This window comes from Cyprinodon tularosa, unplaced genomic scaffold (genome assembly GCF_016077235.1).
Source record: "Cyprinodon tularosa strain WSP-4 unplaced genomic scaffold, ASM1607723v1 ctg655, whole genome shotgun sequence".
NCBI classification, from domain to species: domain Eukaryota; kingdom Metazoa; phylum Chordata; class Actinopteri; order Cyprinodontiformes; family Cyprinodontidae; genus Cyprinodon; species Cyprinodon tularosa.
In genome coordinates, this window is record NW_024039402.1 from 40,838 (window position 1) to 62,400 (window position 21,563).

General features: G+C 35.5%; 1 protein-coding gene across 1 annotated transcript; it reads left to right on the plus strand.

The window, feature by feature from the left end:
* Nucleotides 1-1,618: 1,618 nt before the first annotated feature.
* On the plus strand, nucleotides 1,619-15,573 carry LOC119799237 (sodium-dependent neutral amino acid transporter B(0)AT1-like). The gene is given in 12 exon segments (XM_038309047.1): nucleotides 1,619-1,884; nucleotides 8,578-8,718; nucleotides 9,145-9,282; nucleotides 9,375-9,556; nucleotides 10,984-11,094; nucleotides 11,192-11,304; nucleotides 11,403-11,531; nucleotides 11,623-11,779; nucleotides 13,312-13,516; nucleotides 13,606-13,765; nucleotides 13,848-14,010; nucleotides 14,857-15,573. Coding segments are annotated over 12 exon segments (1,842 nt in total). The 5' UTR covers nucleotides 1,619-1,685; the 3' UTR covers nucleotides 15,001-15,573.
* The last annotated feature ends 5,990 nt before the right edge of the window (nucleotides 15,574-21,563 follow it).

Genomic DNA, 21,563 nt, shown 5'->3' on the forward strand with positions numbered 1-21,563 from the left:
GGTTCATCTGCTACTCTAAAGGCTGCAAACGTAATTCCAACAATGTACAACAACAGCTGAACCTGACAGCAAAGTGATGTATATGAAATATTTCAAGTAAAATTTCAACCATTAATGATAAATTAAAAAATATACATTCTATACAAATACTCAAATATTATTCTTAAGCTAGTTTAGCTACATCTAAGTAATTAAGTAATCTGTTTTAATTATTTAATATATTGATAAATTATGTTTTAGGTAATGCATATTAGCAGAGGTATTGTTTTGTACCTGCAGCAAAATTAAATGTTAATGGAAGTATGCAAATAAGGTTAAAACACATTAAAAACAAAACTAAAATTGGACACTATAAAGTAAAACCTAATTTACACATTTACAATAAAAAAATACAGTGCAGCTGTTAGTTAAAGAGCATAATAAAGAAATTTAAACTAAGAGTTGAGTGGGGAACTGGTGGAACAGGGTTCCAGTAAAATGACTTAAATTGTATTTAAATTAGCACTCAATATACAGTGTATACATCTGTTTGGATTCAAATAAAAGCCATATATAATTTAAAACATCATAGTAGTTTTACTTCTTAAGGCTGTTTTTAGCAGTGGAAATAAAAAAAAAAAACATTTCTTTCATTAGAACATCATATTTAAACCTTAGACAAAGTATATGCAAAGACATTGTGTTTCAGTGTAAAATATGTATTTTTGAAAACCATGGTTCTTTTTGAGCAACTGGGATTATTTGCTTTAGGTAGAAACAACAAATAGACCAAAAATGTGGTCGTTGCGGGGCTGGCAAGATTCAGTCATCTCCAGTATTGGTAATAAAGCTAACAACACAGAAAATATTAGCTGTGGTGCTGTAACCCTTATGTTTACCTTTAATTGTGATTAAAGTAAAAATCAAAGTGTCCATGGGCACTGATTACGCTAGAAAAAATTGAAATCTGGATAAGTTTTCTTTGAATTAATGTGCACTTAAAATAAGAAAAAGAAAATTTCATTGTTTTATTTAAAGTGCATATTATCTGATTATCTTATTTCAACAGTAAAAATACTCATCCTGTTGGCAAACTCTCATTTACCTACTCAAATTAAGGGTAAATACACCTAATTTAAGAAAATATTACTATTTCTAGATCGTTTTTCCAGTATAAAATGGTGATTAATATTTAACAGAGAGAAACACATTAGCAACTTATTCATATTATTATTAGCTAAATATATAAATACTTATGTTATTTATTATCATTTAATCATTCGCATTGATAGATAGATAGATAGATAGATAGATAGATAGATAGATAGATAGATAGATAGATAGATAGATAGATAGATAGATAGATAGATAGATAGATAGATAGATAGATAGATAGATAGATAGATAGATAGATAGTTGCTCCCCATCGCTCCATCTGATTTTGACTTTATTTTTAGCTACAATAAAAGGTACTGTACCTCTTCAATTATTCACAAGCCTGAAAAAAACCTGAGTGGTCCTGAATAAATGCAAAGCCTTGCTGTTTGATTATCTGTTTCACGGAGCAAAGTAGTAAATGATCATAAATTTATGTCATGACCTCTGTAGGCTCCTGTGTAAATGTTAACGTGTGTACACCATGTCCTCACTACGTATAAGCCGTAGCATACACGGCGTCTGCGCTTCAGTGTTCACATCTCTTCACCATGAGACTGGTGATCCCCAACCCGGGATTAGAGCTTCGGATTCCAAACTATGAAGAGCTGGAGAGGATGGAAAAAGAGGAGGCAGGAGGGCGGCCCAAGTGGGACAACAAAGCCCAGTACATACTGACATGTGTAGGCTTCTGCATTGGTCTGGGGAATGTGTGGCGATTCCCCTACTTGTGTCAGAGTCATGGAGGAGGTAAGATGATACAGTAAATGAACCACATAATGATGCACTGAAATCTTAAAGCTTGTGAGATTCACTAATGGAATATTTTGCTCTTAAAGGCTATAAGACTAAGAAAATAAGCTTTATTTAATTTTTTATTTTATTTATTTATTCTTTAAAGACAGTAACTTCTCTCCTGAGCCTGCAGCCATGCAAACAGTTAATAAATCCCTCATGTAAAAAAAAGAAATGCTCATGCATTTTTCCTCAGAGTATATCAATGATTCTCTAATGTTCTCATGAAGAAACTCAGAATCATGTTTGAGACTTTGAACACATTACAGGTGCTGGTCATAAAATTACAATATCATGAAAAAGTAGATTGATTTGAGTAATTCCATTTAAAAAGTGAAACTTGTATATTATATTCATACATTACATACAAACTCATATATTTCAGATGTTTATTTTGTTTAATTTTGATGATTACAAATGACAACAAATGAAAATCTCAAATTCATCATATCAGAAAATTAGAATATTACTGAAGACCAATAAAAACAAAGGATTTATAGAAATGTTGGCCAACTGAAAAGTATGAACATGAAAAGTATGAGCATGTACAGCACTCAGTATTTAGTTGGGCCTCCTTTGGCCTGTATTACTGCAGCAATGCGGCGTGGCATGGAGTCGATCAGTCTGTGGCACTGCTCAGGTGTTATGATAGCCCAGGTTGCTCTAATAGTGGCTTTTAGCTCTTCTGAATTGTTGGGTCTGGTGTATTGCATCTTCTTCTTCACAATACCCCATAGATTTTCTATGGGGTTAAGGTCAGGAGAGTTTGCTGGCCAATTAAGAACAGGGATACCATGGTCCTTCAACCAGGTACTGGTAGCTTTGGCACTGTGTGCAGGTGCCAAGTCCTGTGGAAAATGAAATCTGCATCTCCAAAAAGTTGGTCAGCTGCAGGAAGCATGAAGTGCTCTAAAACTTCCTGGTATGTGGCTGCGTTGACCCTGGACCTCAGAAAACACAATGGACCAACACCAGCAGATGACATGGCACCCCAAACCATCACTGACTGTGGAAACTTTACACTGGACTTCAAGCAACGTGGATGAAGTGCCTCTCTTCTTTTCCTCCAGACTCTGGGACCTTGATTTCCAAAGGAAATGCAAAATTTACTTTCATCAGAGAACATGACTTTGGACCACTCACCAGCAGTCCAGTCCTGTTTCTCTTTAGCCCAGGCAAGACGCTTCTGACGCTGTCTGTGGTTCAAGAGTGGCTTGACACAAGGAATGCGACAGCAGAAACCCATGTCTTTCATACGTCTGTGTGTGGTGGTTCTTGAAGCACTCACTCCAGCTGCAGTCCACTCTTTGTGAATCTCCCCCACATTTTTGAAGGGGTTTTGTTTCACAATCCTCTCCAGGGTGCGGTTATCTCTCTTGCTTGTACACTTTTTTCGACCACATCTTTTCCTTCCCTTCGCCTCTCTATTAATGTGCTTGGACACTGAGCTCTGTGAACAGCCAGCCTCTTTAGCGATGACCTTTTGTGTCTTGCCCTCCTTGTGCAAGGTGTCGATGGTCGTCTTTTGGACAACTGTCAAGTCAGCAGTCTTCCCCATGATTGTGTAGCCTATAGAACTAGACTGAAAGACCATTTAAAGGCTTTTGCAGGTGGTTTGAGTTAATTAGCTGATTAGAGTGTGGCACCAGGGGCCATCAATTTTGAACCTTTTCACAATATTCTAATTTTCTGATATGATGAATTTGAGATTTTCATTTGTTGTCATTTGTAATCATCAAAATTAAACAAAATAAACATCTGAAATATATGAGTTTGTATGTAATGTATGAATATAATATACAAGTTTCACTTTTTAAATGGAATTACTGAAATCAATCTACTTTTTCATGATATTCTAATTTTATGACCAGCACCTGTAGTTTAGAGAATCCATTTGTGTTTCCATGTGTGTTTCAGCTGCATGTAAATTCAGCAACATTTTAAATGGGCACACATTAAAGTGTAATAAAGTGCTAAATGCATGTTTTAAAAGCATTCTCTATTGCATGTTTCAGGCTTGACTGAGCTAAGACTGTTCACTGCAAAAATGATTTGTAAATAAGTCAATATTTCTAACATTATGGGTGTATTTACCCTTAATTTGAGTAGATAAAAAAGATGATCTGCCAATGGATTGAATATTTTTACTTTTAAAATACTTTAAAAGTACTTTAAAATAATTTTTACTTATTTAAAATAAGATAATAAGATAGACACTTTGCATCCATTGGCAAAGTGTCTCACCTCCTCAATTCAAGAACAAATATTTTGTTCTTATTTTAAGAAAAAAATGACTTTAGATAACATTTTTTTCCAGTGTTGTATCTGATATATATATTTTTTTGTTTTTCATTACTAATGTGACAATTTCTAACAAAGACCAACAAGTGTTTTAAATTGGAACAATTAGTGGTATTGAATAAATATTTTCTCATTAAAAGAGGCACTTCAAAGAAATGAATCCTAACATTAACAACTAATCTTTATTGTTGTTAATGATTAGCCCATTATTGAGAGTGGTTATGTTACAAAAGGTACATGCCATAAATAAACCCTGTCTGTACCTGCAAGCTGGTTTGTACGGTGGCCCTGAAGTGCAAACTGCAACTACAAATCTAAAAGCGCAACTACATTAAGGAAATCGCAACTACATAAAGCAAAGCGCAACAACATTAAGAAAAAACAAAAACTACATAAAGCAAAGCGCAACTACATTAAGAAAAACAAAACTACATAAAGCAAAGCGCAACTACATTAAGAAAAAACAAAAACTACATAAAGCAAAGCGCAACTACAATAAGAAAAACAAAACTACATAAAGCAAAGCGCAACTACATTAAGAAAAACAAAACTACATAAAGCAAAGCACAACTACATTAAAAAAAACAAAACTACATAAAGCAAAGCGCAACTACATTAAGAAAAAACAAAAACTACATAAAGCAAAGCGCAACTACAATAAGAAAAACAAAACTACATAAAGCAAAGCGCAACTACATTAAGAAAAACAAAACTACATAAAGCAAAGCACAACTACATTAAAAAAAACAAAACTACATAAAGCAAAGCGCAACTACATTAAGAAAAACAAAACTACATAAAGCAAAGCACAACTACATTAAAAAAAAAAAACTACATAAAGCAAAGCGCAACTACATTAAGAAAAACAAAACTACATAAAGCAAAGCGCAACTACATTAAGAAAAACAAAACTACATAAAGCAAAGCGCAACTACATTAAGAAAAAACAAAAACTACATAAAGCAAAGCGCAACTACAATAAGAAAAACAAAACTACATAAAGCAAAGCGCAACTACATTAAGAAAAACAAAACTACATAAAGCAAAGCACAACTACATTAAAAAAAACAAAACTACATTAAGCAAAGCACAACTACATTAAGAAAAAAAAACTACATAAAGCAAAGCACAACTACATTAAGGAAAACACAATTACATTAACCTACCGGAAGTCATTCTGCCTGCTGCGGCTTTTGAAAACAGATATTGTCGGCGCCCCAAACATAGCTGCCGTTATCCAGGAATATTTTGAATCAGGACATACGTCCGAGGTGATACTGGATATGCTCAAGACTAATCACGAAATTTCAGTTAGTTTGCGTACACTGTGGACACACTTAAAAGAAGCTGGACCGTTCAGACAACGCAACTTCCGGTTCAGGGGTCAAACGGCGCCGTCGTCCAATCAGCGATGTCTCATGTTTCCCACTGGTAACTACCTTTTCCGGTAGGTTAATGTAATTGTGTTTTCCTTAATGTAGTTGCGCTTTGCTTTATGTAGTTTTGTTTTTCTTAATGTAGTTGCGCTTTGCTTTATGTAGTTGCGATTTCCTTAATGTAGTTGCGCTTTTAGATTTGTAGTTGCAGTTTGCACTTCAGGGCCACCGTAGATTTGTGCTTAAAATGTATATAGAAAATTATCTTTACAGTGCGTTTGTTATTTTTTTTCATTAGAAAGGCCATGCAAGAGGAAAGATTGTTTTACTGGCATGTTGGAGTTCGATTTACCCAAACTGGATCAATGCTAACACTTACAGTGTTGAGTAAAGAAGACAAAAAAAAAAAATTTCTCACTTAAAAGGAGCTTTTCTTCCAATTACATTTTATTAGGAGTAAATTATAAGCAGTCATCAAAAATGTATTTGGCAAAAATGCTATTTTATTGTGGAGTTACTGTTAAATTGTCTGATTTAAATTGTTTAATTTTTTATGTTATTTGCAAAATTCTGAATCTTGAAGTGCTAATATGGAAAATTGGTGGGTGGGGGTGGGGAATAACTACAGTTAATGAAACACATTTCTAGATGTAATATTTTTCACAACATCTGGGAAGCAAATATTTGCAGGATGTAATTTTAGAACAGCGTACCTCTAGAGATAATTACTTTTGTTTACTGTACATTCATTAGACCTCTTAGCAACACAGCAGGCTCATCTGATCAAATATAACATTATAATAATTATGCTTCTGTACAAACAAGTCTAACTTTAAAAGAAATTGTGTAGATATCTTTAAATGTTGAATTATTTGCTTTATGTTGTCTTATCAAGCTAAAAAAATAAGCTCATAATCTAGGTAACATTCATGATGTTTAAAATCTATCCATATCTTTATTGATATAATTTTATGACTAGATTAGAATCAACTTAATGGCCTTGTCTGTGTGCACAAACAAGGAATCTGACTTTCGCTTTCCACAGAGGAAATTAACATCAGTTAACTTGAGAAACTAAATTTAAACTGTATGTCAGAAAATGAACTTGACTTGTCTATAGTGAATTCAGTGTATTTGTTTGAAAGTAGATTTCACCAAATTGGAACTGTGTTTAATAAAGGGAAACTGAATTTTAACTGAATTAAATCATTTGAAACTGAATTCATTTACCTTGAAACTTTATTTTACTGCATCCTCCAAAGTATTGGAGCAGATTGTTGTGCATATAGTGAAGCTGTATGGCTGCATTACAACCTGGAGAAGTGGACCTAGCAGGAATTTGGCGGATGTCCTGCATCATGTCAAACGACCACCAGAAAAACTCTCACGATTGTAAATGTATTACATTCATAGCAAATGACAAGTAAACAAATGATAGGCTATCTGAAAAAAAAAATCTGCAGTCGTTTTTGGCATTTACTCAATCATATTTAGTTACTTTAACACAATATTTTTACGTCCTACCCTGCTAACATGAAACTATTCTGTTAAAGTAACTAAATATGATTAAGTAAATGCAAAAAAAACAGTTGCATTTTTTTTAGTAGCTTAATTAAATTTTATATTTTGTAATATATCAAAACTATTTATTTTCTAAGAATGTTATATTTGAGAGCAACTATGCAAAAAAAAAAAAAACATCCAGAAAAAGTAAACTATATTATATTATTTTCCATGTAAATCCGAGAGTGTTCATTCTTCTTTGCTTTTCTAAACAGTGCTTTAAATCAGTCCTACCTGTCTCAATCCATGCTGGGTCAGATCCTGATGTTTGAAAAAGGATGCAGGCAGTCAAGGCAGCAGAATAAAGCTTTAGCCTCGCTGCATGCAGTTACAAAAGCCTTGTAGCTAAACCAGGTCTTGGAAAAGAGTGTACCGTCTCCATCTGTATTTTGGACTGCTGATTAATTTTGATGTTCGGCAGATCAGGTCCAAACGATTTCACCTCCAGCTTCTCTTTGGTAAGTTTGTTTTAAGGGACCTCACTTCCATGACTCGGCCTGTCAATAACACGCACTACTACAACTGTGTTGTAGGGTGTAGCTTTGGTGCGCCCGAAGTTCTATTAATCAGTTTTGCAGAGGAGCTACTGCGCATGTACAACTTTTAAATGAGAATGGCCAAACATTTTTTCACCCTTGGACTGAAATTCGTCATCAATCCGACGAAAAATGAAATAACGCCTTACTGATCATTAAACATTAACTATTTATATTGCACATCTAAAAAAAAAATATATATATATCAATATATTTCAAAATATTTTTACTTTATAATAGAATTTTTATAATTTAATTGACATTTTTTTTTTATTTCTTAGCGCCAGATAAGGCCAGCCGCCACTGGTGCCAAGGTTGTTGTCTCTGCACCACGTGTTAAACTTCCTCTCTGGACATGAACTCCGTGATGTGTCCTCTTTTGTCTGGAAAATTCACTATAATGTATGCTTTAACGTAATCTTAATTTGCGTTCCCGAAGGAAATGAGTATAGATGTGAGTACTGGGGCAAGGCGGGAGATCTGAAGCTGAAACGTGAAACCTTTACTGTATATTACCTGTTCTACTGCAAAAGAAAAATTTTAAATAAAATTAGTTCAGTTTCAATTCATGAAATACAGTTTTTTATACAGTTTCATATTATTAAACATGGTCGAATTTTGTGAAATTTACTTTCAAAACCAATATTTAAAATTTTTCATATGCAGATTAATTTTGGGCAATTAAAATTAATTTTCTGATGGCACAAGTTTCTGCCCATAACAATGACCACAAAGACTCTAGTCTAGAGTAATACAGGACTTCCCATAGGCTTATTTCATCGGGATAAATTACATTTATTTACTTTCATCTTACAAATCATAAATATTTAACAGACATGTTGGTTAACAAGGTATACTGCTGCCTTATCTAGGTGCCTTTCTGATTCCCTACCTAATCCTGCTGGTGTTGGAAGGAATGCCTCTCTTACTGATGGAGTTTGCCATTGGCCAACGTCTGAGAAAAGGCAGCGTGGGGGTATGGAGATCCATCAGCCCCTATCTGACTGGAATTGGTAAGTACAAAAAGAAATCCAGTATATTAGAAATTAATAGAGTGACGCAGTGGGTAGCAGTGTTGACTTGCAGCAAGAAGGTTCTGAGTTTCATTCCTGGCCCGGGATCATTCTGCAGGGAGTTTGAATGTTCTCTCCGTGCATGTGTAGGTTCTCTCTGGTTACTCAGACTTCCTCCCACAGTCCAAAAACATGACTGTTAGGTTAATTAGCTTATGAAAATTGTCCTTAGGTGTGAGTGTGTGTGTGCATGGTTGTGTGTCTTTGTGTTGCCCTTTCACAGACTGGCAACCTGTCCTCTCGCCCATAGACTGCCAGTGGAAGGCACTGGCTGCCCTGACAAGGACTAAGCGGGAGAAGATGGATAGATAGATCTTAATATGTCTATTTCATTGTTTCACATCTAACATACGGTCTATTTTAAAGGTATTGCCTCCATGTTGGTGTCCTTTTTGGTTGGGTTGTACTACAACACCCTAATAGCCTGGATCCTGTGGTATCTCTTCAATTCTTTTCAAGAACCTCTGCCTTGGACTCAATGTCCAATCAATGAAAATAGGACAGGTATTTTACTACTAATTTTCAGCCAACACATGGCCACTTTACAGCCATATTTCATTGCTGATTACACTTCGATATATTTCTTTCCTATTCAGAATTTGTATCGGAATGCCAACGGAGCTCCACTGTGGATTATTTCTTTTACAGAGAGACTCTGAACAGTTCTGACTCAATATCCAAATCTGGGGAAATTCAGTAGCCTATGGTGGTTTGTCTGCTGGCAGCGTGGACAATAGTTGCCATCTGCTGCATAAGAGGAATAAGCACTTCAGGAAAGGTTGGTTATTAATTGATTGATGATGGTAAATAATTTAACCCTAAATTTGTTAGTCAGAAAATAAAAATGACCAGTGGAGTAAAAAGGAATCAAGTTGTTTGTTTCCTCACAATACTTTGGAAACATAACTAGGAAGGTAAAAAATATAAACTGTTTTATTTCAGATATTCATGTTATTGTCTGCATATTGTAAATCAACACCTTTTAATTAACATAAACAATTTCATGTTTTAAAAGAGTTCCAATTAATATGCTTTATTTTTTAAATATACAGAGGACGATCTTTTATTTCCTGGTGGATCATCTAAATAAGTGGTCCTCCTAATTTTAAATTAGGAGGATTTAATTTGGTGATTATGTTTACGTAAGGTCATCCTACATAGTTTCCCTGTTAGCTATCTTTTTGTGTACATGAGCACTTTCAGCAACATATGTTTTGTGAGCTACGGTTTCAGACAGTTACTGAAGCTCATCTTTCTCACGCCGGTTCTTAGAAAATGGCAGAGGGTTGTAAGAGAAAAAGTGTCTAAAAAGTATATGAGGAGAAAAGAAAGGCCTCAAAAGAGGTAGATATATCCCAGAATGCTTTTCACGGAGAGCTCTCCTCGCAAGTCCCCGCCCCCTCCGCAGACACTCCGCTGCACCTCTCCCAAATTGTAGCTGACCGCAGACAGGAGGCCGACTTGTTTTGTTTTTATGACCGAAATTGCGAAAAACAACTCGTGAAGTTGGACCAGCTAGAAGAGCGAGGTGTGCGAGAATGCTGGGACCCTTCTTCCACCTGGAAACCCGCTCTTTTTCGCCGTCATGTCCCTCGATTGTCGGACAAACTCGCCCCCACTTCTTCACCGCTTCGGCCGTATCTAGACCCAAAGCTCACTGTGACACACTGCTGCGGGGAGTATAACCAGGCCTATAGGCTGTATATATGTAAAATGTATAATAATAAAGAGGAGTTACGTGACCAACAGAGCAAAAAGCAGTGATCATCTGTCTGATTGGTCAGTTAACTGAGTTTGCTATAAAGTCCACTAAATAGTCCCCACTGTATGTGGACACAGTAAGCTTGTATGAGCTATGAGAACAGCACATTTTAAACAGGGCGTGCATGAGGAGAAATGGGCGTCTGTGCATGAACATTTCTTTTTTAAGTGGAGAGGGCGGTTCTTTTAAAGAATCCTCCACAATACCTTTAATACCAATCCAATTCATTAGAGACTAGGAAGTAGCTGTCAAAATTTATCAACTTTATCACAGGATGAGAGATGAATGTATTAAAACCAAAAATGGCAGGAAAATCTTTTATAAAAGTGTTTTTAATGCATTAAAATGATAATTTTCTCCTGCAGGTATAGAAGCTTTCATACTTACACGTATTGGGCCAGCCACGCCTACTACTATCTTACTTTTTCTCTTAATTTCCTTAGGCCGTTTACATCACAGCAATCCTTCCCTATGTTGTGCTGGCGATCTTCCTAATCCGAGGAGCAACTCTGAAAGGTGCCGTGAGCGGAATCAAATTCCTCTTCACACCAGACGTGCGTTTTGTAAAATTTTATAACCGAGAAAAAAAAGATGTTGTGATTTCATATTTTAAAGGAACATCGCTCTGTACTGTGTGTCACCTTCTTGAAGGTGGATGAGTTGATTAAACCGATTACTTGGCTGGATGCAGGAGCTCAGGTGTTTTACGCCTTTGGCTTGGCATGGGGAGGCCTCATTTCCTTTTCAAGCTACAACCCTGTTCAGTAAGAGATGCACATTTTATATTTGAGGAATTTTATATTCTAAAGGAAGTGTAATTCCAAACTTTTTTTGTTTGTTTGTTTACATTTCTTTTTCACAGTAACAACTGCGTGCAAGATGCCGTGATCCTCTCTGTTGTAACTGGGCTCACATCAATTTATGCTGCCTTGGTGACCTACTCCATCATTGGCTTCAGAGCCACAGAGAAATACGAAAACTGTATCTCTGAGTGAGTACTTCCAATCTTTTTGCATATTATAGGAAAAAGACCACTGGTGTCTGTTGAAGTTGTATAAAATATTCTTATTTTTAATTCTTAGAAACATTGTGAGATTATTGAACACATTTAATCTTCCTGAGGACAACATCACATCAACCAGCTATGATGAAGCCTTTAATCAGCTGAACAGCTCCTATCCTCATGTCATTTCTCTACTTGACATCCAAACTTGTGATATGCAGAAACTTCTCAGTGAGGTAAGTATTATAGATGCATAATATTATCAGAGGACTGAAACATATAATATCCTAAAATCTGATCTTGTCCTGGTCAGGACATACACCCAATGCAAACATTTTGTGCTAAAATTCAATCCTATGCTCTGTGGAGAATGAACTAAAGGATGGATATTTAAAGAAATCTTTTTCTAATTGTTCCAATGATGTTTTTAAAAGCAGCACTGAAGGAAACACAATAGAGTTTAAATCTATTTCATACCCAAGTGGTTTTCAAAGCATCCTAAACTACTTTTTGTGTATGACAACTGGTCGCTTGCTTCATGTGGTCAGTTTGTCTTTTCAGTCTCCTGTGGATGTTTGTTACCTGTTATTAGTTTTCTAATGTCAGTGGTGCCCAAGTGCAGTCCTGTACCACTTGGGTTTTTCCTGTGAGTTTTATAATTATGTGTGAAATCATAATTCTAATATTCCAACACTTCGCTTTACAAAGTGTTGGCATATTAGTGTATTCTTATGCGTTTGACTTATTGCTTCTTTCTGATGATCTGGTTATGCATTATATATAATTCTCTTATAAAGATGCAATTCTCTTTGGGTTTTAGTTTAGCTGCCTCTATTTCCTGTATTTATTAGTCTCCTTCTCTCAGTTCCCCTACTCAGATACTTCCCTCAGCTGTTCAGCATTTCACTGCCTAGACTCACGTTGTTGTCCCCATTTCTAATCACAACTAGAGTGCGAAATACAGGGGGACCCCCTGAAAGCCTCAAAAGCAAAATTTAAAGGGGGTCTTAAATTGTGTAAAAAATAAAAAAAAATAATAAAAAAATTTTTTGTCATCAATGGTTACTAAAATGTTGTCCAGTCCAGTATTTAAAATTCAAAACATTTATTCACAAATATGTTCTGTTTTTTGCCAAGTGGAGCCAGCCAATCTTGTTTGCGTATGCAAATTAAACATGTTTACGCCAAACAGAAGAAAGACGTAACGTTGACAACGTTAGAAAAATAATGGAGATGGCAGGTATTTTGCACACTGATCACAACTAATCTGTGTTAAAGCTCCCTGGTTTTTAATGATTCTGGATGGGTTCTTCTGTCATGGGTTGTGAGGTTGCAAGAACCCAGGAACAGCATGGCCAATAGAAGCATTTGATTAGAACAATAGACACAATTAGAACGGGACGAGGAACAATCTAGGATACAGTGGAGGAACCTAGCAAGGAACAATGAAAACCACTAAGCTTAAACATACAGAAACTAGTCCCATTAGGAGAGTGGTAAAAAGATTAAGAAGAGCACTGAGTGTTTTAACGATGGAAGGAGACTAATTAATACAAGGAACAAGAGGAAGCTGAAGAAAATCATGGGTTTAGTACAACATGGAATAATAAACTTAAATACACAGTCACACCAGGAAGAAGCTTGACAAAGGAATCAACCATTATTACTGATCCAATATCTTCTGGTTTAGAAAATGATCAGGGATCATTCAAAAACCTCTGATCAGATCATATTTAATGAAAATCCTAATGTGTGCTTGGTTGCTCAGGGAGTGGAAGGAACAGGTCTGGCCTTTATCGTCTTTACAGAAGCCATTACCAAGATGCCAGGCTCCCCGATCTGGTCAGTCCTCTTTTTCATCATGCTCCTCTGTCTGGGACTTTCTACTCTGTTTGGCAACATTGAAGGAGTGGTAGTCCCGTTAAAAGACTTACGATTATTTCCTAAAAAATGGCCCCACGAAGTACTGACCGGTAACCTGACTTTTAAGAAACATTCCTACTGTTCTTCTTTGAATTCATGTTTGACAGCACCTCTATTTTCTTCTCCATATCTGTTCCAGGGCTGACGTGTTTGATTTCCTTCATCATCTACCTGCTCTTTGCGCAGCGTTCAGGTCTTTACTGGGTCACTTTGTTTGATAATTTTGCCGGATCAGTCCCCCTACTTACCATTGGATTTTTTGAGATGATAGCTGTTGTTTACATTTACGGCATAGACAGGTAAGTAATCTTTCCCAAATTGTCATTTGATACACAGGTAATCATATTACATGATATATTTTAAAATTCTTTTTTATAACAGGTTCAATAAAGACATAGAGTTCATGGTTGGTCATAAGCCATCAATCTTCTGGCAGGTCACATGGAGAGTCATCAGTCCTCTGATCGTCTTGGTCATCCTGATTTTCTATCTGGTGACTCAAGCACAACAGAAGCTCACCTATTTGGTCTGGGACCCCAACTCTGTAAGATATTAAACTTTGAGACCACTTTATATGTCATTTTAACCCCAATTAATTTAATTGGATTGTTAAAAGGTTGGAGAATCAAGGAGATACCTCCATTAGGATGCAATAAACACTGACAGCTTTACAGATTTACTCCTTCTCAAATACTGCTATTTACTCTTGCAAGGTACAATTGATTCAATCTTGTGAAAACTTCTTTACACGAACAAACATGTAATTTGTTGTCTCCTCAAAATTAACAGATTTTTTTAGATTGTATAAATAAATTGTCTCTGCTGTTAGTAGTTGTTAGCTTTAACTCTAAAACAAAGCAAAAAAATCCTTGAAACTCCAAGCTGAGTAATCTGTAATTAAGATAAAAGATATTTAAGATATAAGCAGCTAAACGCTACCCTTTTAACTACTGTATGCATTAAAATAAATTTTAAAAATGAACCGTTTCTTGGTTAGACAATGCATGACTTCACATCCTCTCATTTGGAAAAAGCTACAGTACAAGACAACAGTTAAAAGTGCTAAACAAAAAATGCTTTACATGAGTTGCCTTTGAATGTTCTCTTCCAGATGTTAAAAAAACACTATTAGTTTATGTTTCTGATGCATTTCAGTATAACAGAAAAAATTCTAATAATAAAAGTTGAGTCTATTGCCAGAATTTCCCCATTGTGACAATGAATGGATTTTCTATTCTATTCTATTGGACAGCTTTTTATTATCATTACTTTATGTTTATTTTCTAGCGTTCAGTACCTACCCCTATAAAGCTTTGCCATGTTTTGCTCATGTACAGCACTTTGAATCATCCTGAGAAGATAAACTTGTTCTTTGTTGCCTTGGTTACAGGACATGTTTCCAGCTCTGGCATCAGTGGAATACCCTTCATGGATCAATGCAGCCATCTTCGCTTTGGCTGGAGTCCCCAGCCTGGCTGTGCCTATCTATGCTCTATGCAGACTGATCTATGTTTCATGCGGAAAAAATAACTAGTTTCATATAAAGTTAGTTCTTTTTTTTTCATTAGAATGATAATATTCAGTAGGATATTTATATTCGATTGCTGTTTACTGTAAATTATACTAATAGTACATAAAATAAGCCAAAAAGTAATGCTACCCTTATATTGACAGAACATGAGCAGTGATGTAATAGTGATTACTATGTTTTTATTTAATTTTATTTTTTTAAGGGGGTGGGGGGTGGGGGGGTGCAATAAATTCCTTGACTTTTAAAAAAAGGCATCCCTAAAGTTACACATCAGAATGTTTACAATGTTTGTTTCTCTGATCTTGTGTAAAATATTTTGGGTATGATGCAATTGCTACTAAGGATGGTGATTCTCTCATTAGTTATTTTCATTCTTTCATTTTGAGATGCTGAGGATCAGAAACAAAGAAAAAAAAATATGATGTTGAGTATTTTTTTACAAGCAGCATATTAATGTAAAAGGATAGGAAAAGGGCTCGTGCACATTTGCTTTCAGCAGCTATTTGCACACCTGGAGACTGAAACATTTGTTATTATTTTTATAGTCACAAAAATCCCTTACAATAATACTTTAAGTTTTCCAACATATTCTTTCCTAGTTTTTGCTTTGGACTTTGACTGAGCCTGTTTTAATCAGATGAAAATATAGGATGTAAGTACAATAGCTGATAAGGAAAAAAACCCAAAACACTATTTAAATGAACAAACTATCACTTTCAATGAGGTAAATCATGGTAATTATTCCATGCATTTAAAATAGAGGCTAGATCCACCTAGAATAGAATTCAACTTTATTGTCATTAAACTGTTACAAGTGCAAAGCAACTAAATTCCCCCTCTGCATTTAACTCATCCCTTTGGGGAGCAGTGGGCTGCCATTGTGCGGCACCTGGGGAGCAGTGTGGGGGTAATGGTCTTGCTCAGGGATCCAGAGTGGCAGTCTGTGGGAGTGGGGTTTGAACTCAGAACCGAAATGCCCCAGCCACTAGGCCGCCACTTCCCTATATCCACAATTATCATCAATTTGTATTCTATACAACTACAGAATCCTTTATTACTGTGTAAAATTTTATTATGACTTTAAGAACTGTGCCAACTCAAAATATTGGACCTTAGCTTAGGTTTAATACGGGGACTTAAATCACCAGCCCTCCTCACAGGCATTATACACATGACAGAAGTCCAATAAAAACTGGATTGTTTAAAGATAAAGATGAATACATTTCTGTAATCGCATATAAATGTCAACATTTTAATTACACCAAAAACAAACACTAAAAATGTTTATTCTTCCTCCCACTCTATTGGTAGGCTGTAAAGTTGAGATGCTTGTGTACAAGCACTTCTTAACTAGGCTCCACAACTGTATAACCTGTTAGAATGGGAGGGAATAAAGTATTTATATGGACAGAGGAGAAGATTCACCTTTTTTTTTTTTTTAGGAGACTTTGCAATCACAGGAAATTAATCCACACTAATCCAAACGTAACGTAACAGTGAGAAATAATACTCACTGTTAAAGCTTGCATAATAGTAATGAAAACTGAGGCTCTTTTCAGTGTGTTTAACCTTTAGAATCAGTTCATTTATATGATTCATTCACCTAAACATTGAGTCCATGCAGTTCATTCATGCTACTGAATGTCACAGTCTCACTTCCAGCAAAGTACTAGTTGGTGAACAAGTATTGGTAGTCGGGGGTTTTTGTCTGCAGGAGAGTGAAAACCAGAGGCAGGATCAACTTGAGCTTTGATTTATAAATAGACTTTTACTTTTATGCATATGAACAAACAGACATAGATCTAGAAGATTATCAAGAGTTGTAGTCAACGAAAAAGGACAGTTTCTAGCTACCAATATCTGTTTCAAACCTATGAAGAAAACTAATTAAGTTAGAGAACAAAAGGAGGACGTGTAAAAAGCCCTGCTTTCAGCACTTTACTTCTGACATAACTGCTCATATAATCATTTTCTTAGCATTTTATTACCATTTTTATGAGTGTTAAAGCAACAGATCAGACATAATTATACCATTACTGCAGTTAAACTTCCCCAGCTGAGTTCCAGCTACATTATTGAGATCCCTGGTAAAGGTAAAAAAACCTCCAGAAAAAAGTTAGTAAAAAAAATGTGGGGAAATAGTCTATGTTTTGAAGTAAATGCTCAAGAATGATTATTTAATAATAAATACAACTGAAGAATTCATTAATATATTTTTACAATTTACATTTACAATGAACTTCTAAATTGTAAACAATGTTTTTTTTTTCTTGGTATATAAAAAATTAAGAAAAACAACTGAACAGCTCAATGTAATAAAGAAAATCACACTTCAGTAAAGACAACCTGTGAAAATCAGAGGCAAAGGAAAGATGGCAGTCATTAAGAAGTGGTGGTGAACACAGATGATTTCTCTGCTCTCATCTTTCCTCCCTGATGTTTTACTAATTTTTCCATTTTGTCAGAGCTCTGACCAACAATGCACAGCGCGATTGGCCTTTTCCAAAGAACACTAAGTTTGGAAGCCCTATGGCAGATACAGTCAAGCCTGCAGACACTTTGGAGAATGTTATTCTACCTGTAAGATCATCTTACATGACCATTTTGACAGTGGCTAAGCAAAGGTCCATATGCTATAGGTACCCTGCCTATTGTCAGGTATCAGGGTTAGAATCTCAGACCCAATGTAAGCCCATATGCTTTTGCCGTGGACTCTGGGTTCTTTCTTTTGCTTAAAAATGCTAGGTATCATCTGACTGAAGTGGGTCATCATTTCCTGCATGATGAAGGCCTTGATGCTAGGAACTGGTCTTCCTGTTTCCTTGACCTGAACCTACTGTTCCTACAGTATACTTTCTAAGGATTTTCCTGTACCAAGTTCCTCAAATTTAAGGACTGTTTTTTTGCACCCACTGATTATTTTGTAATAAATTAGTTTAAGGCACTGAATATTTAATTTAAAGAACTTAATGGCAATGATGATACGAGATCAGAATGAAGGGCACATGACCCATCTATGAGGGCCTTAGTCCTTGACCTGGCCGACCTGAATTGGTATCAGACCTTTGCCAGTACAGAAAATGAGTCACTATTGATGTAAAAAAAAAAAAAAAAAATGGACAATCAGAATCAATGAAAAATGAGATTGAACTTATAGCCTACATTCAGATTAATAGTATTCTTTTGCTGCAATGTTGCTTTTTTTAACCCTCATATAGGCTTTTGATGCTTACTGAGGCCATCTAGTGGTGAATAAATAAAAGAAATATGCTCTACCCATCTTACATGTATAAAATAAGGGATATGAAAATAATTGTCCAAACACATTATCACACTGACTTGCAGCCTCCTCATGTGAGGTATAGTCTTAGTGAAAATCTAACCAAATTGTTCTTGAGTACCTTACAATTTCCTCTTCTTGGAAACTCACTTTAAGAGCACTTCATAGGTGTCACTCCACAGCCAAAGAAAAAAAAAAAAAACATGACAGCTGACAGAAACTAGGAGCCCGGATCACAAAGCAGATTCAACAAACTCAGACTCAAATCCTTAAAATGAAATGAAAAAATGTAACTAGCCTGAAGTTGAAAACTGAGTTTTTGTGTCATGATCTTGGCAGTGATGACCATCTAACCACTTTTTTTCTACTTATGTTTTTTGGCATTCTGTAGTGTACATCACAGTAACCCTTCCTTGCGTTATGTTTGCAATCTCCTTGTCAAAGCCATGACCCTTATAAGGAGCCCTGAGTGGGATTCAGTGCCTTTTCACCTCCTGATTTGCATCTTCATTGGTATTTTTTTTATTCCCCCCAAATTAAACAAAAATGACAAACCCAAATCACTTTATGTATTTGTATCGCAGCTAAACAAGCTGATCAAATTGTATCACACCTAAACATGCTGATCAAGCCAACAACCAGGTTGGATTCAGGTGCATAAATAACATTTAAGAAGTAGTGATCCCACAGTAAGATCTGGATGATTTCCCCCCATAAGCACCAACCAGTAAACTGTTATATTTTTAGCTCTTGGTTGCTGATCTCCTCTTTTTATTTTCACCTACAAGACTTCATGAAAAAATCCATTATTGGCTTCATCATCTGCCTTCTATTGGAACAACCCTTTAATAGATAACTATTTGACAAGTATGACTAATATGACAACTAGGACTGTTAGCCAAATCTCTTTTTTATGGCAGGTTCAATAAAGACATCAGGTTTATGATCCAACAAGTCAAGCATCTTCTTTAAGGTTTCAAAGAGGTTTATCACTCCCTTAATCATCATGCCAACTTTAATTTTCTATCTGGTTACTCAAGATGAAGAAGAGCTCACTTATATATTCTGGGACATAAACTCTGAAGCATGTTCTTAGGCAGTGCTAAATGTCCAAACTTAGATTTAGATTTTTTGAATGGCAGTTATGCATCTTCTATTACTGAGAGGATTTTAAGACTCAGATATCGGTACTGTACCTTCTATGGGTCTATGCTGTCATTTTTTTGCTGGTGCTGATCATCAGCCTGTGTACCATCATCTGTTTCTACTAAAACATGTTTGTCTTATTGAATGAAAGAATAACAGTGTTGTGTTAATAAATAAAATTATATTTTTCAAATATGTATTGCATTACTAGTTTTCTGCCAATTTTGGCAAAATAAATAAAAAATCTTTAAATTCAAGAATGCTGAAACACAGATAAAGTTGACTAGCAAATAGACCAGTAGAGGGCAATCTTACATCAACAAAACAGAGTGGGCCGCACACTTCCCTCTTACTTTAATTAAAATACAATAATGGTTACATTTGCTTCACCTAAACCCTATGAGATCTGATGCATTGATTTTAAAAATGTTAAGATGTCCCTGGTAAAAATGGTAAGATGTTGAATTTGGAAAATGAGGTACATTGAAAGCAATGTATCAAAGTCTGTGTTAAGCTCTGATTGCTCCTTTGTACCTGCAGGCTTTTGGCATTCCTTCAGTTACTTCTGTCAAATGTTGCACTCACATGCACCTAAAGAAACGTTGTGTTTTGTACTTTTTGTACTCAGTGTAAGCAAGACTCCCTACTCCTTATCCTCCCTGCAACTTGAAAAAAGGTTGTTCCTGAGCAGCGTGGTTAAGCTAAGCAAAACTCACCCTCATAAAGCTTACAAATAAAGATTAAATACTGGATTACATAGAATTCTAATGACAACATAACAGACATTTTTTTGTATCACCTAAATGTAAATTTCCCCATGTTGTTTAGCATCCTCTTCATGATTACATGTCAAGATAAACTCAGGTCACTTACTTGTTATGGTCCAGTTGTTCTAAACTTTTTAACCATGCTTAGACTGTTGATGTAGGCAAGTTTATGTCATGATCCCATGGACTTTGAGTTGTCTCTTTCTGTATTGTTGTCCTAGTCACGTTTGGTTAGTCATACCATGTGTTTTTGCCGCTTCCCCCCAGTGTTTCCTGGGAGTGTTTACATTTTAATCCTCATCCCTTAGCTGCTCATAGACCTGCTCTGCGAACAGCTGTTACTCATTCAGTTAATTCAACACCCCTGTTCCTCGTTCCGGTAATCATTGCTCCTTGGTATTTCTTACCAAAATTTTCCTTCATTTTTCTCTGGATATTTTTTGTTGTATAGTTTCTGCTGTTTCTTGGGTTTCTGTTTCTCTAAGTTTTCATCTGACATTTTGTACTTTTATGGTTTCTGGTAACAAATGCACTTTCTTCTGATTTTGGCCTGCTTCCTGTCTGGTGTTGAGTCCTTCCTTTTTATTAAATCAGTCTTCTATCCATCCATCAATTACTTTTCTCCTCCTTATTCTGTCAGGGTTGTGTTGGGTCTGGCTCCTATCTCCAACAGTCTATGGGCAAAAGGCAAGGTCACATCGGAAAGGTCTCCAGTCTGTCACAGAGACATACAACCTTGCCAGGTAACCTAACCTAAGTAATGTTTTTGGACCATGGGAGGAAGCTGGAATACCCGGAAAGAACCAATGCATGCACAAGGAGAACAATCCAAAAATACTCTGCATGGGCCAGGAATTGAACCCAGAAATTTCTTGCTACAAGACAACAGTGCTACAAATTGTGCCACACTGTGCAGCTTTAAATAAAACTTGACTTTTGGAAGTCAGAAAATCTTGAAATTTTAACGCATGGTCACGTCATTCCAATTTGGAAATATTGTTAATTGAGATGGACATTTATGCTACAGCTCATCTCAATCTTAGAGAAAACCTTTCAGAAAGTATCTGAAAATAATGACTAATTATTCTTTAATTGAAAAATGTAATGCATTTATAAAAAAATGCACCAGTTATTTCAATTATGTAGGAATTGTTCAAGGCAATATAGGTGATTATTTGTAATATGTTATTTATATTTAATACATTTATTTCCAAAAAATAGAAGTATTCATACTGAAGTTAGGCTTTTTCAAACATTTATGGTCAGATTATACATTTTAGTAAAAAAAAAAAAAAAAAAAAACATTTAGAGAGAGTTAAATATACATGATACAATAATACAAGAAATGATCTCCAGGATATTGCAAACATTAG